The sequence below is a fragment of the Ovis aries genome, chromosome 2, assembly GCF_016772045.2.
Source record: "Ovis aries strain OAR_USU_Benz2616 breed Rambouillet chromosome 2, ARS-UI_Ramb_v3.0, whole genome shotgun sequence".
Lineage (NCBI taxonomy): Eukaryota > Metazoa > Chordata > Mammalia > Artiodactyla > Bovidae > Ovis > Ovis aries.
The window spans coordinates 67777336-67802184 of record NC_056055.1 but is presented as its reverse complement, the minus strand read 5'-3'; the positions used below and the strand labels follow the sequence as shown (position 1 = coordinate 67802184).

The 24849-nt window shown below is 40.9% G+C and overlaps 1 protein-coding gene across 13 annotated transcripts in view; it reads left to right on the top strand.

Annotated features, from left to right (window-relative positions):
* Window positions 1-24849, top strand: part of PIP5K1B (phosphatidylinositol-4-phosphate 5-kinase type 1 beta) — a 554522-nt gene that overhangs the window by 421102 nt on the left and 108571 nt on the right. For all 13 annotated transcript variants that reach the window (XM_060409393.1, XM_060409390.1, XM_060409396.1 and 10 more), the window contains 4 exons: window positions 17393-17604; window positions 18943-19026; window positions 19150-19198; window positions 22638-22722. In XM_060409393.1, coding sequence (XP_060265376.1) covers window positions 17393-17604; window positions 18943-19026; window positions 19150-19198; window positions 22638-22722 — 430 coding nt within the window. The remainder of the gene's footprint in view (window positions 1-17392; window positions 17605-18942; window positions 19027-19149; window positions 19199-22637; window positions 22723-24849) is intronic.

The following is a 24849-nucleotide window of genomic DNA, read 5'->3' as shown; positions in this document are numbered from 1 at the left end:
ATATCAGTGTTGTGGGCTGGAAAGTAATTGAAGTACATTTATATTGCTCATTTGTCCAATGTCTATTGTTGTTTAGTCACTAAGTCGTGTCTGACTCTTATGCAGCTCTGTGGTCTGTGGTCCTCCAGGCTCCACTGTCCTTGGGATTTCCAAGGTGAGAATACTGGAATGGATGGACTTTCCAGGTGACTCAAATGGTAAAGAATATGCATGTCTCTCCCTGCAAGGCCAGAGACCAGGTTTGATCCCTGAGTCAGGAAGATCTGCTGGTGAAGGAGATGGCAACCCGCTCCAGTATTCTTGCCTGGAGAATCCCTTGGACAGAGGAGCCTGGTAAACTAGAGCCCACAGGGTCACAAAGAGTTGGACATGACTGAGCAACTAACACACTTTTTGTCCAGCTGTGGCACTGGCTGCATTTCAGCTTTCATGCAGGTGTGTGATAGAAAGGGGCTCCAATTGCAGTAACACACGGGGCAAGATGGTCAATACCAGAGAATTTCAGGGTAGCTGCAAAAATCAAAATACTCATCTATGTTGCTGTTCATACCTGACTTTCTACTCAGCAAGAGATACCTCAGTTTGAGGCAGACAACTAATTCTCGGTATTTCAAAACCAGCTATTCCAGTTTTGGGTAGAGGGAGAGTTCTGTCTTAGAAATAACCTGTAGGTAGATAACAAAGTAGCTTAATACCCAGTGCATGATTTTGTGGACAGTAAGGACAACTTCCAAGGCCCAGTTCATCTCTAGATTGTTTCCATTAACATTTATTATGGACTTGCTCTGAGCCAGGCAGTGCTTGACATCACAGATAGATTGTCCCATTAATCCTCACAACAGCCCTTCAGAGTGAGTGCCATGATTCCGTTTTGACAGATGAAGTGGGGACTCAGGAGAGGTTCAGCTTCCCCAAGCCTGCAGAGCTTACATTGCTGGAGCCAGGTCTCTTTGGTTCTAAAATCCAGGTCCTTTCATCTGTACATTCTCTGTAATAGGAGTAATGGAGGAAAGTCTGTGGGAATGAAAGTGTTTAATTGATAACTTGGATGCAGACAGGATGGATTGGAAGTGCCTGATAATGGGTTTTCTAGCTCTCACACAGAGCTGGTGAGGATTTGATGTAGGAGGTAAGAAAGGGCTCCATCAAAATAGAGAACTTGGTTTGGACAGCGCAGTGAATTAATGAAGTGTCTCACAACCTACTTCAAGGAAGGAGGCAAAGAGGAACATAATGCCAAGTGACTGAGAACCACAAAGTCAAATTAGTAATCCAAGCATTTAATTTTGAAAGTTTAATGGAAAACATAATCAAGCCCATTGACACTTGCCAACTGTTGCCAACATGTGTGCACGTGAAATCCTATTAACTTAAAAGCAAAACTTCTTTCTGAGAGATGTGATGGTTTACAGTAGAGTTGATTGTTTTTCCAGTCTGGCAGAGAGGGAGATCAGGAACACAAAGTATGTTGTTGAATCCTGTGTGGCAGCTTTTAAGAACCTCATTAACTCCAGAATTGGAAGGATTATCAAGCCAGTAGGTTTGTTTTTTTTTTAACCCTCACTTCAAACCAAGAGGAACATTATAAGAATTTCTACAGTAAAGAATAGAAATGGGACACTGAAAATATCTTCCTCAACTCCTTTAAACTCCTTTACCTTTTCTTCCTAAAAGAGATATGACCTAAGGATTAGAGAGCTCACCTATATCCTGAGGTGTGGCAGTGGTGGTGCTATATCTACCTAACTTGTATTATAAGTAAATTGTCACATGTAAATAAATATAAATAAGAATAATGCCCATTCAAGGAAGCTAAAGTCTTCAGGCTTTATGAAATAAGTATAGTATGTGAGGGTTTCCTGCTTTTGTGAGAAAAGGACCTACCTGTCTTTGATTTTGTTGATGACCTTAGGTCTAGAGGTGAGGTCAATGGAGGCCCCAAGTGGGAAGACTCACAGAGAATCTGAGGGCAGGGAGCAAAGGGAAGGAAATGTCCCCGCGACCATATCCTCCTCCACTGGGGAAATCCTGGGAAACCAGAGCACAGAGAGCAGGAAGAGGAAGTGGCCACGGAGGGGTGGGTGGCGTGATGGTAACATCCTTGACTTTGAAGATGTGTCTGGAAGGGCTGTGAAGTTGGCCAGGGCGGATCTGGTGTGGATGCCAGGGCAAGTCTGTCACACAGATGACCATGTACATTCGAGTCAAGTTGTAAATACTCCAGCTCAGGGAGACAGAGGGGTGGCGAACCCCAGCAACTAACAAAATGGAGTTGAGCTTCCATCGTTTTGGAGAAGTTTCTGGAATCTGGTAAGAGACTGAGTTCCAGAGACTTAGGAAGTATTTGAGAGTTTTCAGGGCCTGGGAGAATGTTACAAAGTTTAAAAACTGGTTCAGAAATGTGCCCTGTGGAAACGCTTTTTTTTTGAATTAATTTTTTATTATTATTATTATTTTTTTAATTTTAAAATCTTTAATTCTTACATGCATTCCCAAACATGAACCCCCCTCCCACCCCCCTCCCCAAAACATCTCTCTGGGTCATCCCCATGCACCAGCCCCAAGCATGCTGCATCCTGCGTCAGACATAGACTGGCGATTCAATTCACATGATAGTATACATGTTAGAATGTCATTCTCCCAAATCATCCCACCCTCTCCCTCTCCCTCTGAGTCCAAAGGTCCGTTATACACATCTGTGTCTCTTTCCCTGTCTTGCATACAGGGTCGTCATTGCCATCTTCCTAAATTCCATATATATGTGTTAGTATACTGTATTGGTGTTTTTCTTTCTGGCTTACTTCACTCTGTATAATCGGCTCCAGTTTCATCCATCTCATCAGAACTGATTCAAATGAATTCTTTTTAACGGCTGAGTAATACTCCATTGTGTATATGTACCACAGCTTTCTTATCCATTCATCTGCTGATGGACATCTAGGTTGTTTCCATGTCCTGGCTATTATAAACAGTGCTGCGATGAACATTGGGGTACATGTGTCTCTTTCAATTCTGGTTTCCTCGGTGTGTATGCCCAGAAGTGGGATTGCTGGGTCATAAGGTAGTTCTATTTGCAATTTTTTAAGGAATCTCCACACTGTTCTCCGTAGTGGCTGTACTAGTTTGCATTCCCATCAACAGTGTAGGAGGGTTCCTTTTCTCCACACCCTCTCCAGCATTTATTGCTTGCAGATTTTTGGATCGCAGCCATTCTGACTGGTGTGAAGTGGTACCTCATTGTGGTTTTGATTTGCATTTCTCTAATAATGAGTGATGTTGATTTATGATAAAAACTCTCCAGAAAGCAGGAATAGAAGGAACATACCTCAACATAATAAAAGCTATCTATGACAAACCCACAGCAAACATTATCCTCAATGGTGAAAAATTGAAAGCATTTCCCCTAAAGTCAGGAACAAGACAAGGGTGTCCACTTTCACCGCTACTATTCAACATAGTTCTGGAAGTTTTGGCCACAGCAATCAGAGCAGAAAAAGAAATAAAAGGAATCCAAATTGGAAAAGAAGAAGTCAAACTCTCACTGTTTGCAGATGACATGATCCTCTACATGGAAAACCCTAAAGACTCCACCAGAAAATTACTAGAGCTAATCAATGAATATAGTAAAGTTGCAGGATATAAAATCAACACACAGAAATCCCTTGCATTCCTATACACGAATAATGAGAAAGTAGAAAAGAAATTAAGGAAACAATTCCATTCACCATTGCAACGAAAAGAATAAAATACTTAGGAATATATCTACCTAAAGAAACTAAAGACCTATATACAGAAAATTATAAAACACTGATGAAAGAAATCAAAGAGGACACTAATAGATGGAGAAATATACCATGTTCATGGATTGGAAGAATCAATATAGTGAAAATGAGTATACTACCCAAAGCAATTTACAAATTCAATGGAAACGCTTTTAAAGGGTGAAATCAGTTTGATTTTTATAGGGCTTTATTTTATTCATTCAGTATTCAGTGCACATTTACTCAAACACTCATATTCTGGAAAAATAGGGCTTCCTTGACTGTCTTGGAAAGGCAGGGTACTTCTTGGGCCACACTTTGGTTCTAGTTCTTTCCCAAAAGATCAGCACTTACTGGCATCTGAGAGGCTTTGGCTCATGTACATGGCTCTTTGTCCCTGTCCCCATCAGCCAGCACATTTTATATGCCTCCCCTCTCCTGCAAGTGACTGTCCCTTTGATGTCACCAGTGTTCCTCCTTCGAAGACATTTTTAAATTGAGTATTTCAACCCAGCAAGTGTAACACTTCTCTCCTCATTTCTGTTCCTCAAAATTCTACCCTATACATTGTGAGGTAAAAAATCTCCACGGGAGAATTTCTTCCTCCCCTCTTAACAGTGAAATGGCCAAGGACAGTCTGTTTTTAATGAATTTATTAAATTTCAGCTTTTTATAAAAGATGCATCTGTGCATTTGTCTACACGTACACTTGGGGAAAAAATATTTTAAAAGGAATGCATAGTCCACTAGATGTATATCAGTTGTCCTTAGGTAGTAGGGGTGCCGGGAGGTTAAAACCTAATCTTTATTTAAAGTGTCTTCATCCACCCTGAAAGTGAGCCTACCTGGAGTCTGATCTTGTTAACGTCCTCTCTTCATTTCTCCACATGAAGACCTCATTTTTAAACTTCATCTGTGTTCAGTCAACTCCAGCTGTTCCAAAAACAAACCATTCTAGATGCCATCTCATTGTTTGCTGCATTTTCACCTGATAATCTGGCTTCAGATGATACAGACATTCTCTGTAGGTGGAGATTCACCAGACTCTGATATTTCTGTTTATGAAAGAGCTATATAACTTTTTCTAGATTATTAGCAATTAGAGAAAATATGTCAACCACTTCATTCTCCAGGAGCAGAGAAACCAGTGATTTGGGATTGGAAATTTACTTTGTCTGCACTCAGATGTGTAGGAAAATTAGACTCTCTTAATTTTTCCATGACTACTCATTTTTTTTCCTTTTTTTCATTTTTTTAATTTCTTTGGCTGTGCCAGGTCTTAGCTGTGACACCCGGGATCTTCAATGCTCATTGCTGCATGTGGGATCTTTAGCTGTGGCATGCAAACTCTTGGTTGCGGCATGTGGGATCTAGTTCCCTGACCAGGGATTGAACCCAGTCCCCTGGCATTGGGAGCATAGAGTCTTAACCACTGGACAACCAAGGACCACTGAACTTTTCCTGACTACTCTTGCTCACTAAAATCCACAGTCTTCTACTTACCAATTAATATTTGTCTCTTCAAATTTGAACATTCGTGTCTGAATTTAAATAATAATCTTACTCAAAATTGAACTCCCTCTCAGGACTGGTATAGACTGACCTTTTATCACTCCATTTTGTTAGGTAAACATCATCAAAAATGTAGAGTGTAGATCACGTCTTGACACAGGAACTAGAATATTGCACGAGAGCCCTGCACTTACTATATTCCACTTTCACCTCAAACCATCACCCTCATGCTCTGTGGGACGTAGCACTGAGCTGCCATCTTGTACTTCCCTTAATTTTGACCGTGTACATATATAGTTGTTTCTTAATTAAAATGCCTCCAAACCCCAGAGAATTCATTTCTAGTGATGCCTCCCACAATCTGGGTTTCCTGTCACTTCTTAAAACTTACCCTATGGGTAGCTACTTACTGTTCTTCATAAACTGTAAGCTTTTCAGTACAAATGGTGACTTTCCCACACCTGAGATTCTGCCTGCCCTGTGGAATCTTGAATGATCTCAGAGCATGGCTTGGCTTGCTTTCTCTGGCTTCAAACCATCACTGGAATCTCGGTTGACAAGATTCCTGGTAAATTAACTACATGTCATTCAACAAATAGTTTCAAATTCTTGTTCTGCGTAAGGCTCTGTGCTAAGTTTGTGGGAGAGAGAAAAGTGAATAGGGTATGGCCCTTGCCTCAAACCTTAAGGCCACACAATTGAGGTTTGATTTATTGTGGACAGATTCTCCCATTCTTTGCTCTCTTTGTTTATTAAAGTGAAGAGGTGAGAGAGGAGGACTTTTTCCCTCTTTACTCAGAGACAGTTCACTGCAGGGAGTGGACTGTAGTAGGCGGTGAGAAGATGTCAGGAATTGTACCTCGTACATTGCAGTGGGCATGGAAACTTGGGCCATAAGTGGCCTCTGAGTCTCACTGGACAGCTTACCAGCCCAGTTTCTCAACTGTCCCATCACTTAAGCCACAGTGAAGCAAGTTACTTCTAGTGATGGCAACTAGAAGATAGAATGGGAAGTACTTGACAGTTTTAATGTTACTTTTAAATATGTTTATAAAATAATTTATTAAGATATATTAATGTGTAAAAATAGTCTCTATAAAGAAAAGATCCATAATCCATCTAATATAGAAGCTGAAGAATATATTCATTCATACATTCATATACGTATTAATAGATTGATACGGCTTTTAAAATAATAGATGATTTTCTAGTGCTATAAGGTATGCTTCTATTTCTTTAAGCTTTTTAAGTGAGCAAAAAGACCTTTTTACATGTTTATCAAGCACAGCTTGATATTCTAAGTCACCACATTAGACAGTGAAAAACCACAGTATTGCCATCACTAAATTAGAGATTGAATATTTATTTCAGTCTGCTCTACCAGTCAAAATTGCTTGGCTTGTCACAGCCTGTTTTTTTCTCTTTATCATATTAGCAAAGAACACTCTGAGCTGTATTGAGGAAATTAAATTAAATTTAAAAGACAACTTTCGGCTTTAACTGAACTTGCACATGCGAGTAATTTGGGGCTGTATTCCAAGGAGCCTACTTGGGGAGGAATGGCATACCCTTGCATTCATTTGACCCTAAGCCAGTGGGTCCAGGAGTGTCTGCTTGCATAAAATCTTCAGGATACTGTTTTGTCTTACTGAATTAACATAAATGTTTCTGCCAATCATTTTGCCCAAAGAATCCCTAGTTACTAAAGACTCCTTTTTAAAAAAGTAACTACAACCTCTTCATCATACTTGTAGAAAATTAATAATTCTTACTAGTCAGAGTTCAAATTTCTAGTTGTATCAGGGGGAAAAAAAACCCTTTTTTAATAGTTTGCACCAAGGTTTAAATAGGGTCTACTGGTTAACCACTTCCCTTTAACTGGTCATTTATTATTTCATTGAAGAAATTGGTTTGTATAGTCCATTGTCCAGATTCTACTGGTTATGTTTCCCATAATTTCTTTCAGTATACACCTCTTTCCCCTTTCATTTCCTGTAGATTGGTTGTTGGATCTAGATGTTTGACCACTAACTAGATGCTTTAATTCATTCAGTTCAGTTCAGTTCAGTTGCTCAGTTGTGTCCGACTCTTTGCAACCCCATGAATCGCAGCACGCCAGGCCTCCCTGTCCATCACCAACTCCTGGAGTCCACTCAAACTCACTAGGGGTTGTAAAATGGTGGTGTTCTTATTTTATCACACATTAGCTAGACTGCTTAAAGGATTTCTGAACGAGAGTGCCAAGCACATAGTTGTTCAGTTGCTAAGTAATGGCCAATTCTTTGTGACCCCACAGACTGCAGCACACCAGGCATCCCTGTCCTTCACCATCTCCCTGAGTTTGCTCAAACTCATGTCCATTGAGTCGGTGATGCCATCCACCCATCTCACCCTCTGTTGTCCCCTTCTCCTCCTGCCTTCAATCTTTCCAAGCATCAGGGTCTTTTCTAGGGAGTTGACTCTTTGCATCAAGTGGCCAAAGTGTTGGAACTTTAGCTTCAGCATAAGTCCTTCCAATGAATATTCAGGGTTAATTTCTTTAGGATTGACTGGTTGGATCTCCTTGCAGTCCAAGGGACTCTCAAGAGTCTTCTCCAACACCACAGTTCAAAAGCATCAATTCTTCAGTGCTCAGCCTTCTTTATAGTCCATCTCTCACATCCATACATGACAACTGGAAAAACCATAGCCTTGACTATATGCACCTTTGTTAGCAAAGTAATGTCTCTGCTTTTTAATATGGTGTCTAGGTTTGTCATAGCTTTTCTTTCAAGGAGCAAGCGTCTTTTCATTTCATGGCTACAGTTGTCATCAAGCACATAATAGGTGCTCAATAAAATATTTAATGACTTGATTAATTTCCATAAGCGCCCTCCTGACATGGAAAATTATTAGAAACTCTACTTGCATAAAATCTGATTAAAGAGCATCTTTTTCCTCCTAGAATCATCATCCTCCACTTTGCATAAGGCATGGTTTACAGATGAATTCTATTATATTGCCCCTGTGAATATCTCCTGGTGCTGGGAACCATTTTTTAAAAGATTTATTTATTTTTTTGGCTGTGGTAGGTCTTCGCTGCTGCACACCGACTTTCTCTAGTGGTGAGAGGAGCATACCCGTTGTTGCCATGTGCAGGCTTCTCTTTGCAGTGGTTTCTCTTGTTGTGGAGCACAGGCTCTAAGCTCATGGGCTTCAGTTGTTGCAGTGCAGTCTCAGTAGTTGTGGCTTGCTGACTTAGTTGCTCTGTGGCATGTGGGATCGTCCTGGATGAGGGGTCAAACCGGTATCCCTCCATTGCAAGGCAGATTCCTAACCACTGAACTGCAGGGAAGCCCAGGTCCCATTTTTAAAATGGAGCCTTTTTTCAGCAATCTTTTGGACTTACCTGATTATCATCCTTTCTAAGTCTTGTACCAACTTAACTTCACATATCTTACCAATTGGAAGAGTAGAGAAATAGAGGACAGGAAAGCTAAGGAAGCCCTGAAATGTGTTTCAGACCAGAGCCTCCAACCTAAACTCAGCACCAAGCACTCTTGGATGTTTAATCGGTCTTTGAAGTTGACCCAGCCTGTGACATGCCCTTTTTGCAAATGCTTCCGTAAAAGAAATGTGATACTCTTACCAGATTCCAAGCTCAGCCTAGTTTATAGAAAACAAGCTTGCCTTTTATCTGCCATTTAGTTGTGTGCCTACAAAACAGTAAATTAAGAGTCTCTAAATAACAGCTTGATTTTTGTCCTTGACAAAGTAGATATAAGTACTTCTGGTGTGGGAAGGTTTGAAAATACTGTAGGCTATTATCTTTTTTTTTTTTTTCCTGACAACATAGAGCACAGAATCACAGTAAATGTTCTCAGCGCTGAAGATTTTTCACAAGCATTGTAATTGTGAAGCGCAATATCCAAGTTCTTATATTGGAGATATTAATGTAAGATGTATTGCTATACATTCTTTGCTGCTGATTATTTTGTTTTTCCCTTACTTTTTCATATGGAAAGCAGTATAAAATGCATATTTCTGCTGTGATCAGAGTGCAAGCAGGGAGCACAAAGTAAAACAAGTCTTTGGTGAGTGGAGCAGCCTTATATATATGATAGGAAAAGCATAGATAAACAGATAGTCTATTTTATTCCATAGAGGGGTACTAATAATGTGCTTGAATTTTCAGAGGGCAGATGTGTTCCTGATATTTTGTGTAGATCGTGAGTCCAGTCTTTACGGAGGCAAGAATTGAGATAGGCTTTGAAAAAACAGTAAGGTTTGAACTGAGGACCTTTAAGAAGAAACAGCCTGAGCGTATTTAGGGGTAATTATGGGATTTCAGTTTGACTAGCCTGGGAGGTGTCTCTAGACAGGTGTTAAATAGCAGATGTTGGCTGGGGCCACAGTAGCAAGGACCTCAGTGTCACCTGAGCAATGGTGAGAGACCGCAGGCTTTGAGGAGGGATGTGAAGTGACCTGGTCAAATGAAGGGATCAAGAATGAATCAGAAAAAGAAAGGGAAGTTGAAATCAAAGTATTAGCAAGGAGGATGATTTTGATTATAGAAGCTGAAGGATTGGGAAACTTAATGAAAGGAAAAGGAGTCGTGGAGTCCAAAATCCACATTAGGATGATTTCAGAGAAAAAGTGAGAAAGAAGAGTTGGAGCTTGCATGAAGCCGGTGCTCTGTGACAACCTGGAGGGGTGAGATGGGGAGGGAGGTGGGAGGAGGGTTCAAGAAGGAGGAGACACATGTATATCTATGGCTGACTCATGCTGATGTGTGGCAGAAACCATCACAATATTGTAAAGTAATTATCCTCCAATTAAAAAATAAACAAGTTTGGGGTTGCAGCAGGACAGTTGTACAGAAATGTCCAGCAGAAGCCTATGGGAAATATACAGGACTAGAACTTAGGCATTCAGTTCAGATTAAAGATAGCATCTTAGGAATTGTCTGGGGACCAGTGATAGTTGGAATCAACCCCTAAAGTATTCTTAAGTCCGTCCATGTCTCCCTTGAGCTCCCCTGCTGCTATGTCATTCCAGTACTATCATTTCTTACCTGCTCTATTGCTACTTTCCCATAGTTAAAAGTAGGTCACCATTTTGTGGGGTATCTCCACAGCACCCTTATTTTTCCTTCCAAGCCTTACTTCAACCTGTGATGCAAAGCTTGTGTAATTTTGAGGATGGTGTAGTTGTCTGTTTTACTTACCCCTGAAGATCTGGCAACTTCCGTGGGGCCTGGCACAGACTAGACACTCAACTTATTTTTTTTTCCAGGGTACTAAATGAATGTCACTATAGAAAAGTAGAAAAAGAGGAGTTGAAGTGAGAACTCTGGTGAATATTCTTAGTGCATAGAGGAAAATACTGGGAAAAACAAATAGGAAGGCAGAGAACCAGGAGAAGGTGTATCTTAAGCTAAGGATGAGTAGAGATTCCAGTGGGGGTGGTTTATTCTGCAGGTGGTGGAGAGCAAGGGCAATAAGAAGAACCAGCATGTACTGGATGCTTTCTGTATGTCATGACTGTCCTGACTTCACGTGGATGAACTAATCTTCACACTAACTCTGTGACGTAGGTGTCCCTATTATTTCTATTTTATGAACGAGCATACTAGGCCCAGAGAGGTTACATACTCTGCTCAAAGACAAAGCAATGGGGGAAGCCATGAGTCAAACCAGGCCACCTGGCTCTCAGGCATGGAGTCTTTTCACCATGCAGTCATTCTGGTTCCATCTAGCTGAGGAGCAGAAAGCAGTGTGCAGTGGGCTAAGGGCTATGGCACAGAGGATGGAAAAGGAAAAAGAACACCCCTCTTTCTGACCTTTGTTTGTGAAAGGAGCATAGCGTTGCCTGCCGTTCTAAGCTGTGGCATCTCCCATGTTAGGTCACCAAGTCTACAGAGATTGTATGTGAATGAGAGCCACCCCTGATGCAGCGCCAGCCGTGAGAGCCTAGAGGATATGCTTTATCTTAGAAGAAGTGGTTTTGAGCACGTCTTCAGGATAGTATAGCAGCTGCTTTGACGTTGCCTTTTTTTTTTTTTTTCCTAAACCACATTCCAGTATTATTACTGACTTAAAATAGTCCTTGAGAAAAGAGAAAAAAATAATCTGGCTCTAAGGATAAAAAAAAAAAACCACTGTGGTATTTCAGCTTACTCTCAGTTTTGCATATGTCTGTGAATCCTTCCTGCTTTCTCTTTTTCACAGGTGAGGGAGTAAGGTCTGGCCCAAGCTGGATGGGAAAGCACCTGTGTTTTCCTTGCAGCTGTTTTGCAAAGCAAATGCACAGGTACAGGATCCACCAGCAACAGTGAGGTCAGGACAACATTCTGGGGAAAAAACGTGCCCCTGAGTGACCGACCAGACTGATGTCTGTCGTGTTGCAGGATGTTGCTCCCTCTTAACGCTCACACGTTAAGGTTCTGGCAGATTTATTGATTCCTTTCATTAATGATCTGGGAAGATATGAATAGCAACTATTTTGTTCCTAATTGATGCACATCTGCTGTGCACATGACTAAAATCATTCCCAAAATTTTTCATTGCACAAGTTTGGGAATTTCATTTAAAATATGTGTCTATATATTTATCTTTTTCTTTCTTAACATTTGTTATGGATGGTGACTTTCCCTAAGCCCAAATCCAACTATCATGCTCAGATTTCCACACAAGAGGAAGATAATTTATCTTTTTTTTTTTTTTCAAGACTTTCATTTGAAAAGTAGAAACCTGACCTCTTGAGGACAATACAGACTCTTCAGGGATGCTGGCAATCCAATTAAAAAGTACAGAGAAATCTAATCTCTGTCTCAAATTTATTTGTAGCTTTTTCTTAGTTAATTCTCTCTAAGTTTTGGCTTGTATGTTTTTTTTTAATAAACCCAGCCTGATATTTGACCACAAAAAGCATTGAAATTGCTTCTTGCTTTGTCCAGCCTGACTTCACATCACTTATAAAATACACATGTTCTCTGTGGCCTGTCCTTGAGCAAGAAAGGAGACTACAAGTACAGATAAAACCATTGTTTGAATAGTACATTAATTATTGTAAGAAACTTTAAGAAAAATTGTTGTATAAAGAAAGCTTATTTATAAGCAGAATTAATACTTGGGTGCTTTGCAGAGAAAAATGAAACAAATATGATGTTGTCCAGGAGTGCCTTTCAGTTTTTACTCTGGAGGCCTATGAGAAACGTGTACAACACTGTCCCAGAGACTGACTAGAATTTGCACTTGAAGCCAGGTCACTGCTTTGGGGGAAAAGTTTACCAGTGGACACTTGGGGCTGTCCAGAGCACAAGGCTGCGATTTACACCCACTGAACACAGGACTGTTCGCTCAGGCAGATTGCGAGGCCATTATTTTATAGCCCATTGGCAGAATTGCTGGGTCAGCCGACCTTTTCCTGTTGAACATCCACGCAGTGCTCCTGGGTGCCGTGAACCGAAAACTTCTAGAGGAATTGGGACACACCAAAGGGATACTAGCAAGCAGGCTGGAAGTGCAGTCATATTTTTGTTGGCTTTTTATGAATGTCTGTTTTCAGAAGTATAACCCCAGGGTGTCTGCTTCCAGGTGACACCTCACATGTGAGCAATGAGTTGTAACCATGATGATAACCAACAATGAACTGAGCACTTTCTTTGTGTTAGGAATTTCTCTAACCACCTTACCTGCAACCATATTTAGTTTTCACAAGCACCCTGTGCAGTAGCTAATGTTATTGCCACCATTTATACTGAGGAGGAAACTGAAGCCTGGGGCGGTGACATAATCTACCTAGGGTCACAGAGTTTGTGCACTGTATCCTGCGTATCCATCTCCAACATTCTTTCTAAGAAGGGACATGCCAGCACTGATACACGAGAGCAGGAAAACTGGTATCTGCAGACAGTGATGATTGTGCAGGGTCGCATTGTCTCTGGATGGGCACTATTCCCAAGCCTTTCTTTCAGGATGGTGGGGAATTGGAAAGGCTAAGATCCATCTATGCTTGTTTCTATCTGAAGAAATCATCCAGTGTCTGTTAGTGTTTTCTTTTAAGAGGCTGGGTCCTTGGCAACCCTGATGCAGGCCCGTCTTCTCCAGCTCTGTGTTGTGTTCCAGAGGGGCAAGTCATGGGTGCACCTCCACAGGGAACCAGCCTGTGGGTCTAAGGCTGCAGCACTGGGTCATTGGTGAGGAGCTTTTCCTGTCGCCCTTCTTTCTTCCTCCAGTCTTAGAGTCCCTCTTCCTCAGGTTGGAGAAACTGGTTCCACTTTGCTGTCAAGCCAGTCTGTGATATCCTGGCTTAGAAAGTTCCAGGGCCTATACTGCTTAAATAATAAGATTCTACTCTTATCTCTTGCCTGCCTCCTTCTGAAAGTATTCAACTCAGTTTCAGTTCAGTTCAGTTCAGTCAGTCAGTCGTGTCTGACTCTTTGCAACCCCATGAATCGCAGCACGCCAGGCCTGCCTATCCATCACCAACTCCCGGAGTTCACTCACACTCGCGTCCATCGAGTGAGTGATGCCATCCAGCCATCTCATCCTCTGTCATCCCCTTCTCCTCCTGCCCCTAATCCCTCCCAGCATCAGAGTCTTTTCCAATGAGTCAACTCTTCGCATGAGATGGCCAAAGTACTGGAGTTTCAGCTTTAGCATCATTCCTTCCAAAGAAATCCCAAGGCTGATCTCCTTCAGAATGCACTGGTTGGATCTCCTTGCAGTCCAAGAGACTTCTCCAACACCACAGTTCAAAAGCATCAATTCTTCAGCGTTCAGCTTTCTTTACAGTCCAACTCTCACATCCATACATGACCACTGGAAAAACCATGGCCTTGACTAGACAGACCTTTGTTGGCAAAGTAATGTCTCTGTTTTTGAATATGCTATCTAGGTTGGTCGTAACTTTCCTTCCAAGGAGTAAGCGTCTTTTAATTTCATGGCTGCAGTCACCATCTGCAGTGATTTTGGAGCCAAAATAAATAAAGTCTGCCACTGTTTCCACTGTTTCTCCATCTATTTCCCATGAAGTGATGGGACCAGATGCCATGATCTTTGTTTTCTGAACATTGAGCTTTAAGCCAACTTTTTCACTCTCCTCTTTCACTTTCATCAAGAGGCTTTTAGCTCCTCTTCACTTTCTGCCATAAGGGTGGTGTCATCTGCATATCTGAGGTGATTGATATTTCTCCCAGCAGTCTTGATTCCAGCTTGTGTTTCTTCCAGTCCAGCGTATCTCATGATGTACTCTGCATATAAGTTAAATAAGCAGGGTGACAATATATAGCCCTGACGTACTCCTTTTCCTATTTGGAACCAGTCTGTTGTTCCATGTCCAGTTCTAACTATTACTTCCTGACCTGCATATAGGTTTCTCAAGAGGCAGGTCAGGTGGTCTGTATTCCCATCTCTCTCAGAATTTTCCACATTTTATTGTGATCCACAGAGTCAAAGGCTTTGGCATAGCCAATAAAGCAGAAATAGATGTTTTTCTGCTCTGATGTTTTTCAACTCAGTTTCAGTTCAGTTCAGTCGTTCAGTTGTGTCCAACTGTTTGTGACCCCATGAATCGCAGCACGTCAGGCCTCCCTGTCCATCACCAACTCTCGGAGTTCACTCAGACTTACGTCCATTGAGTGAGTGATGCCATCCAGCCATCTCATCCTCTGTCGTCCCCTTCTCCTCCTGCCCCCAATCCCTCCCAGCATCAGAGTCTTTTCCAATGAGTCAGCTCTTCGCATGAGGTGGCCAAAGTACTGGAATTTCAGCTTTAGCATCATTCCTTCCAAAAGAAATCCCAAGGCTGATCTCCTTCAGAATGGACTGGTTGGATCTCCTTGCAGTCCAAGGGATTCTCATCAGTCTTCTCCAACACCGTAGTTCAAAAGCATCAATTCTTCGGTGCTCAGCCTTCTGAAAGGTAAATGGTGAGCACTCAGAATTAAGTAATACTTCCAACCCACTTAAAGTTTCCTAATTGCCAACAAAGATACATAAGACTAGGAATAACCATATTTTCTAAAGGCCATATATGTCATTGTTCACAAAAATGAAAAGTGAAAGTCACTCAGTCATGTCCAACTCTTTGTGACCCCATGGACTATACAGTCTATGGAATTCTCCAGGCCAGAATATTGGAGTGGGTAGCCTTTCCCTTCTCCAGGGGATCTTCCCAACCAAAGGACTGAACCCAGGTCTCCCCCATCACAGGTGGATTTTTTTTACCAGCTGAGCCACAAGGGAAGCCCGCAAAAAATAGTTCACAAAGCCTGCCATTAAGTGACACCCAGTAAGTGGCAGCCACAAGTATTTGAATCCTCAGGCCTGGCCCCTCTTTGTTGTTGTTTTAGTTATTCAGTCGGGTCCGACTCTTTGTGACCCCATGGACTGTAGCCCGCCAGGCTCCTCTGTCCATGGGATTTCCCAGGCACAAGATGCTGGAGTGGGTTACCATTTCCTTCTCCAGGAGATCTTCCCAAGCCAGGGCTCAAACCTGTGTCACTGTATTGGCAGATGGGTTTTTTACCACTGAGCCACCAGGGAAGCCTTGACCATTCTTTAGTATGTCATAAGTGTCTGATCAAAAGCAGTTGACTGAGGGAGAAGGAGAAGTGTAAGATATACACTTGAAGTTCAAGTGTATACAAGTTCAAGATATACACTTGAACAGAATTCAGTGTAATGCATATGTGTTCAATCCCTGGTTAAACAATTATCTATAGACTCTGATCTCTAACGACATGTCCTACCTAGGGTACAGAGATACATTGTTGGTTCAGGGGTAGCTATCCACCATCAGGCTGTTCTTTCTGGGCTGTTTTGATTTCCTGAGCAGCTTTGTGTGAGAAATGCCAGGTGTCAAAAAAATCTGTTATAGAGGAGAATCATAGACAAACCATTAGGAAAAAACTTTATTATATAATAGAGAATATCCCGTTTTCCTGAACTCCCCCTGAACACTCTTCCTCAGTTGAAGGGTCCTGAGTATCAGACTTACCCATACTCAAGAGCCATGTTGCTGCCCGCCTCATGTCTCGACCACATCTCCATTTTCTTTTCTTTTTTCCCCCCCATCTCCTTTTTCTGGCTAACTCTAGCTACTTTTAATTCCTTCTCTTCCCCACTGTTTGCTGAGTGGATAATTAAACAGTAAGTCCTGTTCTTTGTTGAGACCATACTTTTAAAAAAAGACTTCCTGCAGGGAACTGGCAGAAGGCAATGGCACCCCACTCCAGTGCTCTTGCCTGGAAAATCCCATGGGTGGAGGAGCCTGGTGGGCTGCAGTCCATGGGGTCGCTAGGAGTCGGACACAACTGAGCAACTTCACTTTCACTTTTCACTTTCATGCATTGGAGAAGGAAATGGCACCCCACTCCAGTGTTCTTGCCTGGAGAATCCCAGGGACAGGGGAGCCTGGTGGGCTGCCGTCTATGGGGTTGCACAGAGTCGGACACGGCTGAAGTGACTTAGCAGCAGCAGCAGCAGCAGGGAACTGATGGTAACTTTGAAAGACAAGCTTTGAAAAGGGGCCCCTGAATTTTAGGAAGATGAAAGTTTTGAGAATAGAATTCAGGTAAAAGCCCATTCCAGCTGAGTCTTCATGCTCAGGAGAGTACAGGTTTTTAGAGACCATTGATTGTTGGTTTCTGTCCTCTAGTACTTAAGGTGCTGGAGTTGACCACCTGGGTTCAGATCCCAGCAGTGCCACTTATGAGCTGTCTGATACTGAGCAAATTACTTCCTGTGTGTGTCTCAATTTTTTTCATCTGTGAAACAGAGACAATAATAGCACCTGGCTTAAAGAGTTGTGAGGACTGAATCAAAATGAACCACTTAGCACCTGGACACATGGAAAGTATTCAATAAATGCTTAGTAAAACATTCATGGAGTGCCAAAGAAAGATATACTTACTCTAGATTTGTGTAAAATTATCGTCTTGAAACCATGGTGACAATGGTTACTGCACTTGACCTAATAATAACCTCCAATGTTTTTACTTTGATTTTTCCTCTGTCAGCCACCTCCCTGGGAGGGAAGCAGGAGCTGCTTGTCTACAGATCTCTCTGATCCTGGGCAGATGAGAATTATAAGCCATTGGAGTGATGGGCCTCCTGGTTCTTTTTCTTACTTAGGTGCTGGAAAGCTTCAAGATCATGGACTATAGCCTTTTGCTGGGAATCCACATCTTGGACCATACCCTCAAAGAAAAAGAAGAGGAAATTTCCCAAAATGTACCTGATGCTAAGCGGCCTGGGACGCAAAAGGTTCTCTACTCAACAGCAATGGAATCCATCCAGGGTCCAGGGAAATCGGGAGATGGAATCATCACAGAGAACCCAGACACGTAAGTGCAGCCATCTGCCCACACGCTTCTTGGTCATGGCAGCCGACATCATTGGGTAATTAAATGCAGTCATATTCCCTTCATGGTGGCTCTTTAGGAAGAGATTCCTACCTGGTAGTAAAATGGATCAAGCCAGCCTAATTTCCTCTCATCCACGGATAACTGAATGAATGGCAATTTTTTGAGTCGCTATGCTTTCACTCTCATGGTTTCTTTTTTCAAATGGCTCCATAATTAAACAATGGCTAAAAATGTTTTTATTCCTATTTACTACATATTGAAAACATCCTTCACAAACAAGGGGGAAATATTTTGAATTTGAATAAGCGTGCATTTAAGCAAATACTTGCTAGAAGTGATGTCTGCAATTCAGAACTTTTTATCTATGTAAGAGGATTCTGTTGTCCTCGTCCTACATCCTGACAGATGTGATCACTTGCTTCAGCCAGATGTGCAGCATTAGTTTGCATGTACAAACTGCTTATTGACTAACAGAAACAGTTACAACCAAAGAAAATTATTGAATTGGTTGACTGTATCACATGTGTGTACTAGCCGAGCAAAAAGACTGAAAGAAAGAAACCATTTTCCTTGACTATATAAAGTGCCTGTCTTGTAAGCTTCTCCAACGGTGACTAAGCCACAGACATATTTTACTTTTATGAAGGAAATTCATACAAACTAAAATTTTTAATCCTTCCTATAAATCGATCTAGATGTCCAATAATTGATTAAACAAATTATTCTATGTCAGCATACTGAAGTACTGCACAGTACTACACAATAGCATACTGAAGTACTACACAGCCATTAAAAGCACATTAACATTGAATATGAAGAAATGTTCATCATTTAGCAAGTGAAAAATTCAGGTTATAAAACATAAGTAATAACTTATGCAGATGAATAAATACAGAGGAAAGATGTTAATAGTAGTTATCTTTGCATCCTTGAAATGGATTCTTTATATATTTTTTCCTTTGTGCTCACCTATATTTTATTTTAAAATTTCACAGTAAACATATAAAAGTGTTGCATTTTTGATGGGCAGTATTTTGAAATACTTGCTCATGGTTTTAAAATCAGAATAATTTTTTAATTGAATTCTTCCCATCCAACTCTTCAGAACTGACAACTGTGGTATTATTCTCCTTCTCGGGAAGTACATCTTTCTTGATTCCCAGGAAGACTTCAGCTGAAGCCAAAAATAAAAATAAAAATAAAGATGAGAGTCCATGATTTTTAGAGACTAACCATTTTCATTTACAGTCTATTTATTAGAAATTATTTTTAACTTCCTGTTCACATAAAATGATTTCTCTTTTGCTCTGTTCACAGAATGGGAGGCATTCCAGCTAAAAGCCATAAGGGAGAAAAGCTACTTTTGTTTATGGGCATTATTGACATTCTGCAATCATATAGGTAAAAAATTGGGGGAAATAGTCTTTTATTATTTCAAAATAATTCAATGAAAGGTTCTGAGAACTCACCAAATGGGGTTGATTTTACATTCTTACTTTTGTTTTTCTGTATGTGTACATTTAGATTAATGAAGAAATTGGAACATTCCTGGAAAGCTCTTGTTTATGATGGGGTGAGTTGATTTATCATGCTCCTCGTTAAACTGGATTATTTTTCTGATTTCTCAGAGACCTCAGTGTATGTCTAGGAAGCTGTGTCACTTGAAAAGGAGAGGAAACAAAGATCTTTATAAACTCAGAGTCTCAGGCTTAGCAGATCAGTTCAAATCTAAGAATAAAGACAACATAACTGTGAATGGCTCTTCCAATAGAGGCCATCCAGGTGGGTGAACAGATAGAGGCCAGGAAAACAAAATGATGTCTTATTTTGATGTGCAATCTAAAGGACCCAATTAGGAGATGATGAGAAAAAGCAAAAGGCTTTTCATAGGCACTGGAAAGACCAGTAAGACAGTTGAAGTTCTCCCAAAACTAAGCTTCAGAGGGGTTTGAACCTGAATTTGATGGTAGACAGCTATAGGCTGGAACCCTGCATTTAAACCATGTTACTAACCATGTGACCCAGACACATTGCTTGCTTCTCATCTCTTAGTGTAGTTTCCCATTTATAGCAGGAAGCTAGTAATAGTACCTGTACCTCAGAATATTTCCCTGGTGGCATAGTGGTAAAAAATTCACCTCCAAGCAGGAGATGCAGGTTCAGTCCCTGGGTTGGGAAGATCCTCTGGAGGAGGAAATGGCAACCCACTACAGTATTCTTGCCTGGAAAATTCCACAGACGCAGGAGCCTGGCGGACTCCAGTCCATGGGGTCGCAAAGTGTCTGACACAACTTAGTCCATACACTACTACACTACCTGCCTCATAGGCTGACTGGAGGGTTAAGTTAAATAATGCCCTTTGGTGTTCAACACAATGCATAACACATAATAAGGACATGGGAAGGGAACACTTTTAAATTGTGTTGGATTTAAATATAACAAAGGTTAACTGATACGAGAATGTGTTTTGCACCCAGAAATGGCATGACTGAAAAAACAATTATCAAAGAGCAGTCTGTCCACACACACACACACACACACACACACACACACACACACACACACACACACACACACACACACACACACACACACACACACACACACACACACACACACACACACACACACACACACACACACACACACACACACACACACACACACACACACACACACACACACACACACACACACACTTCCTATCTAGAGTTAAATTTGAACTTCCTGCCACTTGACAGAACATTTATGGCCTCAGCCTCACTCAGTTAATAACTCAGAGTGACACTTCCAAAGATTGTATTGGTCAAAGATTTGCTCACGTATTTTTTTTAAGATGTTAGCAGATGCTTTCCTTTGAAAAAAGATAAATTATAGATGCTATTCTTCTCCATTCCTGGAAAAGAATACTCGCTGTCTCAGTTCTGTGGAAGACTGGTAATAACCTCTCAGCATGTCAGATCTGCATTTTGTCCACAGGCTATGGAAATGACCTTTGTCAAAATGCTCTTTTAAACGACAGGTTCACAAGTTTGTTTCTGAGAATCAAACTTAGGCTTCTTATTTAAATCAAAGATTATTTTTTAAGAAAAGGCCAAGATGGAAGGTTAATTTTTTTTCCTTCTAGCTGAGAAAAGTACCATCTACATAATGCCTTGAACATGGAAGGGAGAGAGAGTAAATACTCACTTTCATTCTCCTCCTGTTTATTGACAGTTTCAATTCCCTGTTACCAAATGAGACTTCTGCTCCAAATAGTATCCTCTATCTGTCGGATACTTCTAAGGAGCCCATACCTTTGCTGAAATAAAATATGTCTTCTGTTCTTCAGTGTCCTTTTTTAGAAAAAAAAAAAAGAAAATCTGTGCTGATTATATATTTATGTAATTATAAGCAATAGTTAAGAATTTATTTTTTTGTCTTTTTACAATTGTCCTCTCCTTTAAACAATGCTTCCTCATACCAAAAAGAGCCACAGTTTAACCTCTCTTAGAAGGCAAGGGCTGACTCAATCATCTTACATCCTGCTGCTGCTGCTGCTAAGTCACTTCAGTCATGTCCAATTCTATGTGACCCGATAGACGGCAGCCCACCAGGCTCCCCCGTCCCCGGGATTCTCCAGGCAAGAACACTGGAGTGGGTTGCCATTTCCTTCTCCAATGTGTGAAAGTGAAAAGTGAAAGTGAAGTCGCTCAGTTGGGTCCAACTCCTAGTGACCCCATGGACTGCAGCCCACCAGGCTCCTCCATCCATGGGATTCTCCAGGCAAGAGTACTGGAGTGGGGTGCCATTGCCTTCTCCAATCTTACATCCTATGTGTTTCTAAATGACTGACTTGTGAATCCATGTCCACTTCCAGCCCAAACTGACAGAACACTGGGGAAAGTGCATGTCAGACCAGTGGGAAGTTTTCCATCACATCTGCAGGATCACTGATAGTCTAGAGAACATTATCACTTGGCAGAGGATTCCTCCATGCTGTGTCCTTCATAAAACACTGATTACAGAATTCTCTTATGCTTCATGTAACACCCAATTTCACAGATGAAAGGACTGAGGCACTGAGATACTGTCTTTACCCAGGATCACAGAGCTCTTGAAAATTAGAGCTAACACGAGAACTGGGTCTCTGGATTCTGGTCCAATGTGTATTTTTTCTTCCAAACCCACTGCAGATGATATTATCTAGATATAAATTTTTAGAAGTTTCCCTTTTGGAATCCATGAACCTCAAATCAAAATGGAACACTAAATTACCAAATTTACTATTTTTAGGAATGTCTATCTTAGATAGCAAATAAATGACTGCTGAATAAATATATGGAATTAGCTCCTTCATCTGTCTTCTTTCCTGGACTTGTGATAAAATGCCCCCTCAGTCCTAAAGAATCCTACCAAGCATGAGAGAATTGAGCTGATGATTTAATTCAATTCAGCTGTATCTAATTCGTAGCTAATTGAACATAACAGGGATCGTCAATCAGCCTTGTCTCCTAGGAATCTTCATGGTGTTTACATACCTTATTACTGGAAAGTGAAACCAGCAAACTTTTTCTTTCTCTCTCTCTCAACTTTACTTTCGGGTTATTTTGCTTGTCCCGGTTTTGTTCTGACTAAAAGTGATTATGTCTTTGTTCCAGATGACACTTGAGGCACTGGTTGCCTTATATGTTAAAAAACAGAATTTAAAAGCCCCTCGTGGTGGACAGTGGATCAAGGATTAGCTGTTTGGGTTTATAAAGCAGAGTCTTTGCTATCTCAGCCCTGCCGCTCTTCATAATCTGTTTCACCATGAGTATCTGGAATCTTTACCCAGATTGGTCCTTGTGCTTTTTGCCCCAGCCCAGCTCCTGTGCACACAGCCCACAGGCATCACTCATGTCTGGCTCCTAACATCCACACCTTCTGGTTAAGGACATTGGCTAACAGCCAGCCAGTTGCATAGAGCTTTCTTCTGGCTCAAAACAAACTGTGTGAGAGGTAAACCTGTTGTACTTGATTTATCTTTTCAGGACACTGTTTCGGTTCATAGACCCAGCTTTTATGCAGATAGATTTCTAAAATTTATGAATTCCAGAGTTTTCAAGAAAATTCAAGGTAAGATTTTTATGAATTTCTTTTTTTTTTTTTACCTTTAGCACTTACTGACTGGCTTCACTTTGTAAGATTTTTATTGAAAGAGTTTGAACTATTTATCTCCCCAAAGCAGCAATCAGTAATTATAGTTAAGTATCTTGCTGCTCCTGCTGCTAAGTCACTTCAGTTGTGTCCGACTCTGTGCGACCCCATAGACGGCAGCCGACCAGGCTCCCCTGTCCCTGGGATTCTCCAGGCAAGAACACTGGAGTGGGTTGCCATTTCCTTCTCCAATGCATGAAAGTGAAAAGTGAAAGTGAAGTCACTCAGTTGTGTCTGACCCTCAGAGACCCCATGGACATTGATGCCATAATCATTAGAGTCCAATTTTGTGCTGGAAAAAAAATATTAAACCATATAATATATTGGCTAAATACACTATGATATAATTAAATAATGGGATAATATGAAACAAAAATGATATATTAAAAGCACATTTAGTCCTTATAGCTTCATTCACATGTATATAGTTATTGGCCTGCATACCTAAATGGACAACAAAATTCTAGTGGGGTATATAAAAATGTAGTTAGTCCATGGAATATTCTCCAGAATAGACCATATGTGAGTCCTCAAAATATATTTCAATAGATTTTAAAAGATTGAAGTCATGCAAATGTCTTTTCTGATCACAACAGAATAAATAAAGAGCAAAAACTAGAAAATTCACAAATATGTGAAAACACATGCTCACATATTCAGAAATGTATGAAAATTAAACAGCTACCAATGGGTCAAAGAAAAAAGTACAGAGAAATTAGAAAAAAGTTAAATGGAAATGAAAATACGCATTCCAAAAAATTATCAGTTCAGTTGCTCAGTCATGTCTGACTCTGTGCAACCCCATGGACTGCAGCACGCCAGCCTTCCCTGTCCATCACCAACTCCTGGAGCTTACTCAAACTCATGTCCATTGAGTCGGTGATGCCATCCAACCATCTCATCCTCTGTCATCCCCTTCTCCTCCTGCCCTCAATCTTTCCCAGCATCAGGGTCTTTTCCAATGATTCAGTTCTTCACATCAGGTGGCCAAGGTTTTGGAGTTTCATCATCAGCATCAGTCCTTCCAATGAATATTCAGGACTGATTTCCTTTAGGATGGACTGGCTGGATCTCCTTGCAGTCCAAGGAACTCTCAAGAGTCTTCTCCAACACCACAGTTCAAAAGCATCAATTCTTCAGTCCTCAGCTTTCTTTATAGTCCAGCTCTCACAATAGCTTTGACCAGACAGACCTTTGTTGGCAAAGTAATGTCTCTGCTTTTTAATATGGTGTCTAGGTTTGTCATGGCTTTTCTTTTTTGTCTTTTTTTAAATTATTATTATTAGTAACTTTACAATATTGCATTGGTTTTACCACACATCAGCATGAATCCGCCACGGGTGTACACGCGTCATGGCTTTTCTTCCAAGGAGCGTCTTTTAATTTCATGGCTGCAGTCACCATCTGCAGTGAGTTTGGAGCCCAAGAAAATCAACTCTGTGCTGTTTCCATTATTTCCCCATCTATTTGCCATGAAATGATGGGACTGGATGCCATAATCTTAGTTTTTTTGAATGTTGAGTTTTAAGCCAGCTTTTTCACTTTCCAAAAACTTACAGGATGCTGCAAAGTCAGTGCTGGGAGGGAAATATATAGCTATAAATGCCTATGTTCAAAAAGCAGAAAGATCACAAATCGGTACCCTAACTTTAAACCATAAGGAATTAAAAAAGGAAGAGCAGACTAAACCCATAGTTAACAATGGTTATTCTGACCCCTGAGGTTGTGTGGTATTTTCTATTTCTTTACATGAATATTTATTAAATTTTCTACAACAGGTGTGTATAATTTATGTAGAAATGTTTTTAACTATATTAAAAGAAAAAAATATTGTTCCTTATGTTATCATTTAGGTATTTCGAGGTTCAGTTTCGTAACAATTTAAAGTGAAAGTCACTCAGTCATGTCTGACTGTTTGCGACTCCATGGACTATACAGTGCATGGAATTCTCCAGACCAGAATACTAGAGTGGGTAGCCATTCCCTTCTCCAGGAGATCTTCCCAACCCAAGGATTAAATCCAGGTCTCCCTCATTGCAGGCGGAT